The sequence below is a fragment of the Lagenorhynchus albirostris genome, chromosome 15 (genome assembly GCF_949774975.1).
Source record: "Lagenorhynchus albirostris chromosome 15, mLagAlb1.1, whole genome shotgun sequence".
NCBI lineage: Eukaryota > Metazoa > Chordata > Mammalia > Artiodactyla > Delphinidae > Lagenorhynchus > Lagenorhynchus albirostris.
The window spans coordinates 68,777,724-68,793,934 of record NC_083109.1 but is presented as its reverse complement, the minus strand read 5'-3'; the positions used below and the strand labels follow the sequence as shown (position 1 = coordinate 68,793,934).

General features: G+C 43.7%; 1 protein-coding gene across 2 annotated transcripts in view; it reads right to left on the bottom strand.

The window, feature by feature from the left end:
• Positions 1 to 15,837, bottom strand: part of LCMT1 (leucine carboxyl methyltransferase 1) — a 53,300-nt gene extending 37,463 nt beyond the window's left edge. For both annotated transcript variants that reach the window (XM_060124696.1, XM_060124697.1), the window contains exon 1: positions 15,560 to 15,837. In XM_060124696.1, the coding sequence (XP_059980679.1) occupies positions 15,560 to 15,666 (107 nt within the window). In that variant the 5' untranslated portion in view covers positions 15,667 to 15,837. The remainder of the gene's footprint in view (positions 1 to 15,559) is intronic.
• Positions 15,838 to 16,211: the final 374 nt, after the last annotated feature.

Sequence of the window (16,211 nt, the reverse complement as noted above, 5' to 3'; positions counted from 1 at the left end):
TTAATTTTGTGGTTACTGAAAAAGCTCCTTCATTGGGACAGAGTGTCATCATCTCCCTCTCTCGTACAGACAGAAAAAGGAAAAGGTGAGTGAAGTAAGCTGCTAAGACTTCACTTTCAGGATGTCTGTGCCTTTCGACACAATATCAACCTCCGTGCCATCGAGGGCGTTAGCGAGGATACATTCCTTAACAGATCTCCACCATCCTCTCTGAGATTTTCTTCCAAGCAGCTAACCCTCACCCTGGAAGTTTTGATACTGGCTCTCTCTTGATCTCATTAGAAGGTATCAAGGGATGATTTTCAACAGCAATCAGGATCTGGGTTCTTTCTTCAAATGGCCCTTAAACAGTATGTGGACTAAAAGCACCAGGGACTGTGGGCACAGCTGCCCAACCATGCCATGCCAGCAGAAATAACCTCCATGCCCGCTTGCACAGGTAAGGACACCTCTAACAGACTTGACAGTGTCTGCAGGACACATTGAGAGTAAGTCACATCTGATTTCAGAGAAGTTAAAATGCAAGACCATGTGTGTCACAAAATGGCTCAGATAGTACTGTCACATCTATATGTATAACTGGAATCACTTTGTTGTATACCTGAAACTAACACAATATTGTAAATCAACTATACTTCAATTTTAAAAAATAGTATTGAACTGTGAGGAACCACCATTGCCTATGATGACAAGGGACTCGCCAGATGTCAACATTTAGCAACAGAATAGCTAACAAGGGAGGAATATTTGCCTTTTTTTTTTGGCTGTGCTACACGGCATGTGGAATCTTAGTTCCCCGACCAGGGATCAAACCTGCGTCCCCTGCAGTGGAATCACGGAGTCCTAACCACTGGACCACCAGGGAAGGCCCAATATCTGCCACTTTTAAATGATGTTATTCTATTTCTTTTTAAACTAAATTAATTATTTCCATCAAAAAGATAGTCTTCACAACAAGAGCAACAGTAAGTTGCTCATACAAGGCATACAAGGCAAATATTACACTAGGAAAAATATTTGTAACAGGTCACAAAGTGCTAATATCCTTACAATATAAAGGACTCATAAATTAATATGGGAAAAAACTAATATTCCAGAAGAAAAAGAATGGGTAAAGGACAAAAATGAACCATTCACAAAAGAAGAAAAACTGACCAATGAACATATAAAAAGCTCAGCCTTATCAATGATTAAAAAAAAAAAGCAAAATGAAAATGAAAGCAAAAACAAGAGAGCAGTACTGCTCTTATCAAATCAGCAATAAAACTCTTTCTTAATAGAACCTGGCTTTGGAGAGGAATGAGGAAGAGGGCCCTGGAGCACCAATGTCCAAACTGGAAACTGGCGCGGTCATGCTTCAAGGCACTGTGGCAACAGGTATAAGAAGCCAGAATAACGTGCGAACACAATAGCCAAACAGTCCCACTTCTGGGATTTTATCCTTAGGAAATAAGCAAGAATGAACACAAAGATTTTTTTTTTTTTTTTACAAGAACGCTGTACCTGGAGTTATAGTATCAGGTCGACAAAACAGGCCACAAGATTATACGGACAGGACATTCCCAAGTTTGTTAGAATGAACGCACACATATGTATAAAGACTGCCCAGAGTAGATACCAACATGTTAATAGTGGTTATCTCCACACCCCAATACTGTGCACCTAGTTCTGTCACTTCCACGATCGTCCTCTGTTTCCCAAATCCAGAGAACATCCCTTCCATTTGAGTATCTTGATTTCATGTTTCAAACCCAGAATCAGAGAATCAAACATCTCAGATCTGGAAAGACCTGAAAGATTCACTCAATCTTCATTCAATCACTATTGCTTTCAAAATGTTCATGACACTCACATACCACCTGTTCAAAGTAATGTCTTTTTTTAACATTTATTTCATTGAAGTGTACTTGATTTACAATGTGTTAACTTCTGCTGTACAGCAAAATGATTCAGTTATACATATATATTTTTTTCATATTCTTGTCCACTATGGTTTATCACAGGATATTGAATATAGTTCCCTGTGCTCTACAGCAGGACCTTGTTGTTTAACCATCCTATATATAACAGTTTGCATCTGCAACCCCAAACTCCCAATCCTTCCCTCCCACGCCCGCTCCTTCCCAATGTAATATGTCTTTAAATAAACTCAATTTTCTTAGTACTCAGGTCTGATGTGCTACCTAATATTTTCTTCTAACACACACTGTAACAAATACCTAACCATTAACATTTAAAACATCTATCTGTGTACCACCTAAAACCATCTCACATTCCTCTCATGGGAAACAGTGATCTGGCCCAACCACCAATTCATTAAAGAGACATTTACTGATTTTGTCCTATTTGCATAAGTATCAGCTGCAACAATGGGAAATTCATGTGAAGTTGTGAAACGCCTTCCAATAGGCATTTCTTCATCTGAGGATTCAGGGACTGGGAAAGGCCCTCCCTGGTCTCCCTGACTATGAGGGTCAAGGCTGGGGCTGGTTTGTTTCACTTCTCCTGGACACTGACTGCGTGCTTACCGCGTGCCAGGCATCATTCAAATGCTTGACAAATAGGAACACATTGAGCCCTTGTAACAACCCTAAAGTGGTTTGCCCAAGCTGTGGAACCTTTAAGGAAATTAACTGCTTTACAAACCTACCTACCCACCTGGATTTAGATCCCTCCCCAAACACTTTAGTGCTTAAATGATACATATCTATCGTGTGTGTGTGTGTGTGTGTGTGTGTGTGTGTGTGTGTGTGTGTGTGTTGCTTAGCTGCTTATAGATACATATGTATCTGTATGTATGTAAATCTATATATAAGCAATTGCAAAAATCAACCGAATATTCTCAGCACTAATTTTCAAGTTTGGGATTTTAACTGCATACTTCTTGTGGTCCTCTAATTTTTAATTTTATTGTTGTCCTTCTACATCTTTTAGTTTCAATTTTTGGTTTCTATTTCCTGTTGGTTTTATTCTTGGTTTATAAATGGAAGATAGGAAGCAAAGTCTTAAGGGCAATAGACTCTGTACCTAAACAGAGTTCGGATTTGCTTCCTTTCTTGGGAGCTCTTGAAAGCTTCTTTTTGTTTTCCTAAGCAGATCGGCAGACCTTAAGTGTTCAATCATCTAAAAAATTGGGCCTGAATAACTAAGAAGACTCACAGGCTAGTTTCCTCCCGAAGGAGACTACTGGTATTGCCTTTTGGCTTCATCTAACATCTAATTACTTTACAAGTAATATGATCTACAATCTACTGTCTCTCTTGTAAGCAGTCATCGAATAGTGGTCAAAGCATAAACGGAAAAGGAACCTACATTCACAGAGAGTGAAATAAGTAGAAGAATCAAATCAGTCCCCTTGGTACAATGTCTCATATCTAAATTTTTAACCAAAAAAACAGAAAATGTAATTAATAAAATTAATACAGAACACAGTAACAGGATGCCATGGACCTGAATAATGCTGATGTACTTTTGAAAAAAATAAAACATTTATGAACCTGTATTCTGAATATTTCCTCCAGTCTGAGGCTTGCCTGTTCATTTTCTCAGTTTATCTCTTTTTCCTTTGTAGTTAGTACTTTTTGTGTTCTACATACTAAATATTTACCTACCCAAGGCTGCCAAGGTATTCCCCTATGTTTTCATACAGAAGCTTTACGGTTCTAGCTTTCATATTTAGGTTTATGGTCCATCCCAAATTAGTATGTGTGTACAGAAGGAGGTCAGTGTTCATTCTCTTTCCACTTGAATATCCAGTTGATCCAGAATTATTGGTTAAAAAGACTTCACTTTTCCCCACTGAAATGACTTGGCACTCGGGGCAAAAATCAACTTACAGCACCGGTATAGGTCTATTTTTGTTTCATTGATCTATTTTTCTACCTTTATGCAAAGATCACATTGTTTTGATCACTGTAGCTTTACAGTGGGTCTTAGAAATCAGTAGATTAAGCAGTGTAAGTTCCCCAACTTCACCCTTCTTTTGAACATTTTTTTGGGCTACTCTAGATTTTTTGTGTTTCCATATACATTTTAGAATCAATTGTTAAGTTTTTCCAAAAAGATGGCTAGGGTTTTGACTGGGATTTAGACAGTTGGTGTTTTACTGCTATTGTAAATAATATTTAAAATTTTCACTTTCCTATATGTGTACGTATATTTACAACACATCTATCTGACAAACGATTCCTATACAGAATATATAATGAACTCCAACAAGTCAAAATCCACATTATCATCATTAGTGAAAATGGGCAAGGGCTTGAACAGACAATTCACAAAAGAAGATGCAGGAATGCCCAATAAGCACACAATAAGTATACACCTGTCACCAGGGAAATGCTATTTCAGACCTTAATGAGATGCTATTTCACACTCACTAACAATGCTGAATGTTTAACAAGGATATGGAGCAACTGGAGTTTTGATACATTGCTGGTGGGAAGTGTAATCTGATAAACCACTTTGGAAATTAGTCTGGCAGTTAAATACATACCCATCCTATGACTAAGCAATTCTACTCCTAGATATTTATCCAAGAAAAATTCAGGCTTATATAAGAACGTTCATTGCAGCCTATTCACCATGGCCAAAAACTAGATACGACTCAAATGTCCATCATCAGGTGAATGGAGGAACAAATCGTGGTACATTCATACAACACAAAAAGGAGCAAACTATTTTACCCTGACAAAGATTCTCTCCTTGACCAAACTCTAGCCAGGCTCCTCTGAGACCTCCTCTACTAGGCATCAACCTTGGCCTATAATATAAAGACCTGAGCAAACATTAACATAGCTCCTAACAGCTCAAGGCCACACCACTAGGGTGTCTCTAGTCCCCCTTAGCATGCCTGCCTGAGAAAACTCAAGGCTGCCAAAAGAACTTACTGTTGGTTCCAGGCAACACCTAAAGATAGGGCGTCCCTGTCTCCCAGCTAGCAAATCCAGATGGTTTCTGCTGGACCAACACTCCCTTTTCCCATTTTCTGTAATTTTTTCTCTGATTCTACTGAATCCCTGATCGCCCCCCTCCTTCCTCCCTCACTTGCCCTTTAAAACACCCTCTGTACAAATCAGAGTTGAGTTTAGTTCATGCTGGATTCCTTTCCCTGTTGCAATAGTTATTGCTGATTAAAATCTGACCTTACCACTTTAGCATCCAGCTTTATCTGTGACAACGGGTGTTTATCTTTGACAACGTGTACAACATGGATGAATCTCAAAGAACATCTTGAGTGAAAGACACAAAAAGAATGCATACTGTATGATTCTGTTTATATGACATTCAAGAATAGGCAAATCTATGGTAGCCCGAAACAGAAAATGGTTGCTGGGGGGCGGGGGAGTGGTAATGAGACTAACTAGGGATAAGGGAACTTTCTGGAGTTTCAGAAATATTTTGTATCTTGTTTCGGGTGGTGGTACATAGATATATGCAACTATCAACACTCATCAAACTGAACATTTTATTCTGTATAAATTATCTCCCTCTCCCCATTCCCCTTCTCTCCTAAGAATACCTGAGGAAATTTCAGAAGGAAAAAAAAAGGTGAGGGATATAGCACATCCTCCAAGTTCCCTTTCCAATATCCATTCACCCTTTCTTCCTAAGAGGACCCCAATTTTGTTTGAGGCATCAATCTGCCCTATTGGAAATTCTTACCTCCCCACACTTTCCTGCACCCAGGACTGGAGCCATGTGTCCTAATGATGGCTAATGAGAAGTACACAGAAGTCTACAGGGTTGGGCTTCCCAAAAAGCTACTGCTTTCCTGACGAAAATGGGCAGATTCAGACACATACATGGCTCTTGCTAGTATCCCTTCCTTTGCTTTCTTCCCAGAGCACAGCTGCTCAAACAGACTAAAAAAATTCTGATAACCCTGCTACAAACCTATCCTCACCCTGTGAAGCAAGCTGTGGGAGCTCTGAATCAATTCACAGCTGAGTAACTTTGTGAGTCGAAAACTTTCAGACATCAAAATGGAAAAAAAAAAAAAGCGATTTCAACTAGAAGTCAAGAAATGACAACCAAGGACCTACTGTAAAGCACAGGGAACTATACTCGATGTTGTGTAATAACCTATAAGGAAAGAGACTCTGAAGAAGAATATAGATATATATATATACACACATATATATATGTATAACGGAATCACTGTGCTGTACACCTGAAACTAACATGATATTGTAAATCAACTATACTTCAATAAAAAAAAGAATGACATATGCACTGCTGTGTTAAAGTATATATAAGAATTTAGTATACAAGTGACATTTCAAATCAATGGGGAAAATAAGACCATTCAATAGATGATGTAGGAACAAATGGCTAATAATTTGAGACAAAATTAAGTTAAAACTGCTACCTTATAATGTCCAAAATAATAAATATAGATGAATGATCTAAGCATAAAAGCCAAAACCATAGAAGTGCTAAAAGAAAATGTTATAAAGATTGAGAATGGCCTTTAAAAGCTTTACCCCAAAACCACAAGCCATAAAGTTAGATTCTCAGATTCTATACCCTAAAGCGCCACCATTTCTGTATTATGAAATGTACAGTACAAGCTATACTGAAAGACGAGCAGCAGCTTGAGAGAAAATGCTGCAACAAATACCAAGGTAAAGGATTACTATTCCAGATACAAAAGGTTCTTACAAATCAATAATAAAAATACAAATAACCGAACAAGAAAAAGACAACAACCCAGTAGGACAGCAACGTGGGAGAGAGGATTCACACAGAAAATATCAATGAGTGTGTGAGCAGTCAAAAAATGCTCAGTCTCACTCGTGATTTTAGGAATACAAATTAAGAACAGGTGTTATCTTCCACCTGCCAGTTGGTGAACAATCTAAGAGACTGAGAATGTTCCATGATTAGCATCTCCGTTCACCATAGGTTAAGAATGGAAACGGATTATCACCTCCTTGGAAGACCATCTTGCAGAAGCTTCTCCCCTGAAATCTGTCTCACGGGAAAACTCAAACACGTGTGCAAAGATGCTCATCACAGCACGATTTTTTTTTTTTTTTTGCGTACACGGGCCTCTCACTGTTGTGGCCCCTCCCGCCGCGGAGCACAGGCTCCGGACGCGCAGGCTCAGCGGCCATGGCTCACGGGCCCAGCCACTCCACAGCATGTGGGATCTTCCCGGACCGGGGCACGAACCCGTGTCCCCTGCATCGGCAGGCGGACTCTCAACCACTGCGCCACCAGGGAAGCCCCCACAGCACGATTTTAAGAACAAAATCATAACCACCTAAATGCTGACCAAAAGAACAAATAAGGTACAACCGCACTGCAAAATACTGTGCAGCCAATAAAAAGAATGAGGCAGATCTGGGTGAAATTACATGTACAATATGTTCACAGTAGGCTCTTGAGTGGGGAAAAAGTACAGTTGACCCTTGAACAACGTGGAGGTTAGGGGTGCTGACCCCCATGCAGTAGAAAATCCAGGCAGCTTTACAGTTGGCCCTCTGTATCCTCGGTTCCGCATCTACAGATTTGACAACTTTGGATCGTGTAGAATGGTATTTAATGAAAAAACACTCCGCCTGCTTAAGTGGACCTGTGCAGTTCAAACCCATCTTGCTCAAGAGTCAACTGTACTCACCTTTCTCATTTAAAAAATTAAGCTTTTAAGAGAGGGGAAAAAAAAGATGTGATATTACTATTTGAGATCTAAGATCACTACCTTTCGCAAATGTTTTCCAAAATCTAATGTTTTCCTTTTATTAAAAAAAAAAAAAATGGGGGCGATAAAACATCCCCAGTTTATTTGACCTTTCTGATGGCAAGGTTGGCAGCTAACGTATCCTCCACAGTATGTTCTAGTTCTAAAGTGACATGTCGTCTCTGGGAGTGGAAAGTACCTTGGCACCTGCCTTCAAAGTATTTCAGATCAAAATCTTAGCCCTGCTCTCTGCTCTCTGGGGCATAGCTGTGAAGATGCAATCAGTGTGCTGGAGAGGCCAGGGCCCTCGGGAAAACGCTGGCTTTCCTGAGAGGTGATCCTGTGTCCTGCTTTCATGACGGGGTAGCGGGGGACATCTGTCGATTCGGTTGAGAAATCAGATGAACTTCTATTATTTGCACAGTAGAATTTCAGCCTTACAGCCCCTGGTCTGGCTTCTAACACATACGGACCACTGAAAACCAGTTAAACAGAAAACCAGAATTTTTAAGACCTCATCAGGAAATATAATCTTGAGCATTTGCATTCAGGTCTAATCAATTTAGCCATCCGACAGATAATTATTGTGTGTCTACAATGCGAATGGCACTAAGGTAGACAGGTCCCTGCTTTGTGTTGTTTTCATTCTGGTCGAAGGGACAGACATTAAACAGCATGTCTGAACTACAACTGGGCTGATGACCACAAAGGAGACGCACAGAGTGTTACGAGAACACAGAACAGAGGCTACGTCTTGTCTGCAGGAGCCAAAAAGGCCTCCTGGAAGGAGCCACACCTGAGATAAGCCAAAAATCTTGGCGTCATCTTTGACTCCTCACCGTACATGCAATCCGTCAGTACATTCTATCAGCTTGACCTTCAGTGTACCCAGAATCTAACGGATTCCCAGCACCTCCACCGCTACCGTCCTGAGCCAAGCCCCCAGCATCTCTGACTTGGGGTATTCTGAGAGCACATCTCCCTGCCTCCGTGCTGCCCCCTACAGTCTGTTCTCACCAGAGACGCTGAAGGGATCCTGTTCAAACCCAAGTCACCTTCGTCTTCCAAGTCCCCCAGTGGCTCCCATCTCACTCAGAGTGAAAGCTGAGTCCTTAAAAGAGCTCGTCTCCCCCTCACTCAGCCGGCCTTGCAGCTCCTGGGACAGGCAGGGCCAGCTCCTGCCTCACAGGGCCTTTGTACTCTGCCTGGGACATTGCTTCCCAAGAAGTCCATCCTCAGGGCTCACTCCCTCCCCAGCACTGACCTTCTCGATGGGGCCGTCCCTGGCCATCCCGGCTCACGTGGCCTTCCAACATTCCTACAGCATCGCCCACCATCTCACATGCCAGATATGTTGCTCGTTTGCTTCCTGGCTGCTTCCTCCACTGGAATACATGCCCCATGACAGCTCCGTTTTTGTCTGTTTCATTCACTTCTGCATCCACACTAGAACAGGGTCTCCATAAACTGAGCAGGGTCTCAATAACGAATATCAAATGAAGGCATCAGTCTGAGGGATGACATGGAGCTGATCAGACAAGGAAGGGTGGGAGAAAGCATTTCGGGAGGGAATGGCCGGCTGAAAGGCCCCAGGAAAGACAGGAACAGGGCTCGCCTGAGGAACTGAGAGGATGGTGGTGAGAAGGGAAGAGCTGGGGGAAGCAAGATTGGAGGAGCCAGACGGAGCACGCAGGGCCGGGCGGACCATGTGAGAAACTTCGCTCTTTTTCTAACAGCAACAAGAAGCCATTAAACTAGGGAGTGACAAGGTCCCATGTGCCTTTTGCAAACCTCTGGCTTCAGTGTGAGAACTGGACTTGGAGACGTAAGCATGATTGGGGAGCTCAGTTGGCAGATGAGTGTCACGGCTCAGACCACGGATGACCTGAGCGTGGACTGAGACGGCAGCCGCAGAGGTGGAGGAAAGGAGGCAGATTCCAGAAACATTTTGCAGACACAATCTAAGGTCTCGGTGATTGATTCATAGATTCAAATTCATAGATGAATTTCACTTACAGGGGGTAAGTGAAAGGGCAGCTCCACGATGACTCCTACCTTTTTTACTCTAACTGAGGGGACAATGGCATCACCCACTGAGTTGCGAGGGTGGGGTGGCGTGGAGGAAAATTCGGGAAGGTGATCTTGAGCGCGGTTTTGGAAATAATGAATTTGAGATCATTCTGAGAAATCCAAATGGAGATTTCCAGCTGGCAAGGATCAGATCCAGGGTAGCGTGATCAGATCAGGAAAGGTGAGGTGTGTCGCCATTTATCTTGTGGCTGACGGAGAATCAAAAAGTTTCAAGTAGCAAAATGACACGATAAGATTTGTGATTCTGAAAAAATCACCCTGGCCACGGCATAAACACTTGGACAGGGGAGATGGCCAGACTAGAAGCAGGTAGAACAATAAGGACGTGTTGCAACATATCAGGTGAGCGAGGGCTGTGGCCGTCGGGAAGGAAAAGGGAACAGACTTTCCCTTTGTCACCAGCCCATCTGCTGCACAGCTGCTGGGGATTTTTCTAAAACACAAACCCAGATCATGTCAGTTCCCCAACTTGAAAGCCCTTGGGACCTTCCCCATTCTGTTCTCTGACAACCTCTCCAGAATTCACTCTTGCTACCCAGTGCCCACCCAAGGTCAAGTTCCCCTAACACTTCCCCTAAGAGCTTTGATCTCTATGTTCTTTGGCTCCTGCTCTTTTCTTCTGCCTGGTAAACACCTATTCGCCTTTTTAAGACTCACCTCTCCTCCCCTGTGAAAGTAAGAAAACAAGTGCTGACCGCTAGGAGTTGGCCTGGTACCACGAGCCAGGCTTCATTGCAGTTAGATGCTTGCCTGGTGCTCACAGAGGCCACGCTGTCCTTCTGTTGGACAGAAACAATCTCGCAGGACCAGCAGCACAAGGTCGCACTGCAACAGCGACGAATTGAGACAAAACAGGACCCCTTCATAATTTTGTCTAACAGACAAAACCAAGGTCATCATGCCAGCCACAGGTCCCAAACACTCCTCTCTCCTGGCTGAGATGAGCAACTGTGGCTTCTTTACGAATCACAGAGTGTCTGACTCTAGAAAAGTCAGACACACCTCCTCCTAGAAAAGACTGAGCTACCCAATCACAAAATTGTCCCCGCCTCCTGTGAGCACCCAATCCCGGGCAAATCTCTGCTTCCTTGAACCCTCCCCCAAATTACCCAACTGAAGCCCAAACCCTGTAAGTTCTTTCTAACACCCCTTACGGATAGGCCCCAAAGCTCCCTTAACTTAAAAAGAGCCTCCTATTTTAACTCAGGGCTTTCATCCGCTTTCCCAAGATTAATAACTTTAAAGTTTCAAATTCATAGATGAAAAAGAAAACTTCCCACTGGCTGGAAAATAAGGCAATTCTAAAATAAAATGTCTGTCAACTTTTTTTTTTTTTGCGGTACGCGGGCCTCTCACTGTTGTGGCCTCTCCCGTTGCGGAGCATAGGCTCCAGACGCGCAGGCTCAGCGGCCATCCCAGCCGCTCCGCGGCATGTGGGATCTTCCCGGACCGGGGCACGAACCCGTGTCCCCTGCATCAGCAGGCGGACCCTCAACCACTGCACCACCAGGGAAGCCCTCTATCAACTTTTTAATGTTTCATTTTTATTACGAATTTTACACTCAAAACACTGGAGAATAGGAAAGTGAGCTAGCCAGAGAATCACGCTGGAATGAGCTGGTCCTGTAAGGGCACAGGTGAGGCTGGCTGACACGAAATCCCAGCAGTACGAAGCCACCCTGCTGTGTGATTTCTACCACCAGTATTCCGGGTGAAAACGGAGAGTCTGGTTCAACCATGGTCTGGGTTTACTAGGATTAAGGGCAAGGGAAATAAAGCCATTGCCAAGAGAACTACTGAAGGATTGGCTATGAACTCGAAGCTCAGTTAAGAGGTAGCAGCCTACAGGGAAGTGTCCAAAGGCTGGAGAAAACCATGGATGTCCTGAGGAGAAAGATGCTGAGGGCAGAGCAGAAACAACTGATCAAGCATGCTGGAAAGAAGAGACTGGGGTTGAAGGGCGCTGCACTGTTCTTCTGTGAGGTGGTGCATGCAGCACCGGGATGGAAATCCACGGGATCGTGGCGGGAACGGTGACAGAGGTGGATGAGCAGAGGTAATCACTGCAGATGAGGTGTTCAAGAAAATAAGCGTTCCCGCATGTACACTGGGTCCTCCACATGCACGCTAGGAAGTCAACTAGGATGATGGCAAGAACTGAGGCAGAGAGGAAGGCCTGTGGGCCAGATACCCAAGTCATCAATGAATTAGATGAATAACCAGCAGAAGGTAAAAAACAGTAATATGGAGGAGAGGATGCTGGGGACGTGGGTCTCAAAGAAATGGGGTAAGGGGACAAAGAGCAGTGAGGACACAAATTCTGATCCTCCTGATTCTAGGATATCCAGGGTGTGAGAAAACAGAGGCATGACTTGGCTTCAAGAAAAGGATATCCCCAGGGAAGGGCCGGCATCAATACAAAGAGAGGGACGGAATGACTAAAGAGAGGCTAAGGAAATAGAGGTGGGGGATGATTATGGAGTGGTAATTTCAGAGGGCACAGTGGGGGCTGCAGGAGGGGTGTGATCAAGGGTAAAAATGAGTGGGGAACTGACTTAGGGGCACAGCATGATGGGGAAGATAAGGAGGACTGGGGAGTGGGGTGAGTTAGCCATCCTGGTAAGTGCACTATAGATAGCTGTTGAATCAAATGGGAGTTATTAGGCATAAACCTAAAATATCCAATCAGAAGCGTTCTAACTGTTGGACTGTAGGAGTGATGGAGTCTATGGTGATGACGATGATGATGATGATTTGGTGACAATGGGGCAGTGATGATGACAACAACTACCAATTGTGAACAACTACCGTGTGCCAAGCACTCTTGGAAGCACGCCACATTTAAGCCTCACAACAACCCTCTGAGACCGATAACAGCATTATTATCTGCAGAGGGGCTCTAAACCAAAAGGAGGGAGCAAACTAAAACAGAAATAACAGAATTGTAGGAGCCCTGGGGAGCTAATCGGCTTTTTGAACATTATTTTAGGGATCTTACAGCTGTAACTCATGGCGGCAGGAACCAGCATGACCCACAGCTATTTCAGTAACTTCAAACAAATAATATTCAGACTGGAGGAAAAATCAAAATAACAATAAGAATTTATTGAAGGCTTCACTTCGTGCCAGATCCTGCGCTAACCTTTGCATGGATTATCTCATTTAATCCTCATATCTAAAAGGCAAGTTACCATTATTATCCCCATTATAAAGATAAGAAAACTAAGGCAGAAAGAGAGTAACAGGCCCACAATTCACACAAAGAATTCCTATTTAATAAGATGACTTCCTGACAAGACTTAAGGGTTTCATATGTTACAGTGAAGGTGCAGGTCACAGTATCAACAGAACTTGAAAGTTATTAAATCCTGCAAAATATCTTAAAACATTAACTTATGTTTTCTCACCATCTCTTTGCATGTTTTTTCCGGATGAGAGAAAACCCAGTGCAAAAAAAGCTTTGATGAAATGCATCCAGATGGCAAACATGTCTGGTTTTTACGGCCCGGGAACCTACCCCAGAAGATTCTGATTCAGTGGATCTAGAGTCGGCCCTGAGTATCTGCGTTTCTTTTAAAAGCTCCAAAGGCTCTGCTGGTGTGCAGTTTGGGCTGGGAACTACTGCCTTAGATTCTCTGGAGTTCCAAATCCAAACTTCCCCTATGACGTTGAGATGTCTGAAGACACCAAGGGCATTAGAAACTGAGGCAGAGAAGAGGTGAAATTATAAAAACCATCCAACAGAGAGCCAAGGAAAGGCATGCTCTGGTTATACTATTTCTCTGTACTTTTGTGTCTGAACTATTTCCTAGCTAATTTGCTTTATTTTCTTAAATTAATTTTTATTGTAGTTGATTTACAATGTTGTGTTAGTTTCTGCTGTACAGCAAAGTGAATCAGTTACACATATACATATATCTACTCTTTTTTAAGATTCTTTTCCCATACAGGTCATTACAAAGTATTGAGTAGAGTTCCCTGTGCTAGACAGTAGGTTCTTATTAGTTATCTATTTTATATATAGTACCTAATTTGCTTTATGTAGGCAAGTTGGCCAAAAATGTTACCAACAAATATTAAATGAGCCAAGTATTACCAATAAATATTAACTAAACCTAGCCCTAACGTGCTACTGAAAAGTATTTTATTTCTCTCTGGTAATTCTGACGGCACTTCTGATTCTCTTAGCAAACAGCAGTCAAATATGAGAAAAATTGCTTCTAATTCAATAATGCTACGGATGTGGTCAACAGAGATCAAAAGCTGGAGAAGAAATACAGTTGGGTATAATTCATTTAAGCTCACAAATTTCACCAGGGACTGCCTTCAAGCCTTTAATACTTATGAATGTATTTATCTATTTATTTAATCAACCACCACTAACACGTACTACACGCCAGACAGTACACTAAGTGCTTTACTAATATTTAATATCATTTCATCTTTACAAGCACCTATGAAGTGGGTATTATTTTCATCCCCACTTTACAGATCAAGAGACTGAGACACAGAGTGATTTAGTAACCTGCCCAAGTTCACGCAGCTAGTGAATGGCCCATCTTGACAGTCTGGCTCCAGAGTCCATGCTCTGAATCACTATGCTTAGTCTCCAAGACCTACAAAAAGTTCAAACCTTAACCCAAAACTTGTTTTCCCCACCAGGTCCCTACAAGGCCGCAGCTTCCAAGGCATTCATTCAGTTCCTCAAACAGTCCATACTCCTTCCTTGACCTGCCTGAACACCCTCCTATATCCCTATTTTCTTTCTTTTTTAAAGTCATCTGTTCTCAGCTCAAACATTATCAACTAAATTTCAAACTCTAATGGCGCACTGTATTTCTCAGCATTAAACACAAAATTGTAATTATATTACTTTCTGGGTAATTATTTGCTTCCTGTCTTTTCCAACTAGGGGGTGAGTTCAGACACCATGTCAATCTTCTTCATGGGTTCTCAATCACTGAATACCCACCAACCAGCCAAGAGGAAATAAGCTCTCCATAATTTGGGTTTTTTTGTTTTGTTTTTCGCCACGCTGCCAGGCTTGTGGGATCTCAGTTCCCTGACCAGGGACTGAATCCGCGCCCTTGGCAGTGAAAGTGCAGAATCCTAACCACTGGACCGCCACGTAACTCCCTCAATAATTTTTGTTGAATGAATGAATGAGTGGCATACACTCAAGTCTCATGCTTTCTTTTTCATGCTTTCTGGTACGTGACACATACCCGTGCTCGCAACGGCCCCCCACATAGCCCCCACTACACCCGCAAAAGTGCAGACTCCAATAGCACACAGGAAAGCTCTCTGGAAAATACTGGCTCTGCACACAAATATTATGTGACCCTGGACAGGTCATTTCCCCCCTTAACTGACCTGAGTTTCAGGTGCACAATGGGGATCACGCCAAATCCCAATGGAATGTAACCTACAAAAGAGGGAGAACCTGCACTTCTCCCCATAACCTATCAAAACTGTAGTTATTACTCGCTTCAAGTGTGTTTCCAGCAAGACCCTGGCTCCGAGAAGGCCAAGTCCACGTCTGCCTGGTTCAGCGCCGTATCCCAGGCACGGTACCCGCGGGCTTGTATCGTCCTGGCCCACAGCAAAAATTAGATAATTATGAGTTAAGTAGATGAATGCCTGCTCTGAGCATTTCACAGATGTCGCACGAGTTGACAGGTAACTTTTGGCGTAAAAGTGTATTCCTTAGACACAGGCCCGCCTCCCACCTAGGCCCCAGCCCCCCGGAGATGCCAGCCCCTAACCCCCACGCCAGGAAGTCACCTCTTGCATATAGAAGCATCTTCGCAAGTGCCGCGCACGCCCTCGTCGTCCGTGTCGGTAGGGGAAGAACAGGTGGTGAAAGAGGGCCTCCTCAGGCTAGTGGCCATGGGCGTGAAGGTGTCGGGGTGCTGCGTCCACCGGTGACATGGAAGCGGGGTCGACGGACGCCGGGAAAATGAGCGAGCCCCGGACAAGGCAGTAGAGACGGAGTGGGTTCTACAAGGCTCACCTGGCGCGGCTCAGTGACACCGCCCACGGCGGCTGCCCCAGCAACCTGCCCGCTGATTAGATCCTTTGAGAAGACGCTCATTGGACAATTTCCCCGCCCCATCAGCCCACGGAGGTGCCCATTGGACAACTCCCTTGGCCCCGCCCACATAACCCGGAAGTACCCGGAGGGAGAAAGTAAACTGAAATTGACGTAAGGGAGCACCGCAATGCTCTCTGGGAATTGTAGTCTTAGGGGCTTTGAGAGGTCCCTGCGTTTCTTCTTTTTTTTTTTTCTCGTGGTACGCGGGCCTCTCACTGTTGCGTCCTCTCCCGCTGCGGAGCACAGGCTCCGGACGCACAGGCTCAGCGGCCATGGCTCGCGGGCCCAGCCGCTCCGCGGCATGTGGGATCTTCCCGGACCGGGGCACGAACCCGTGTTCCT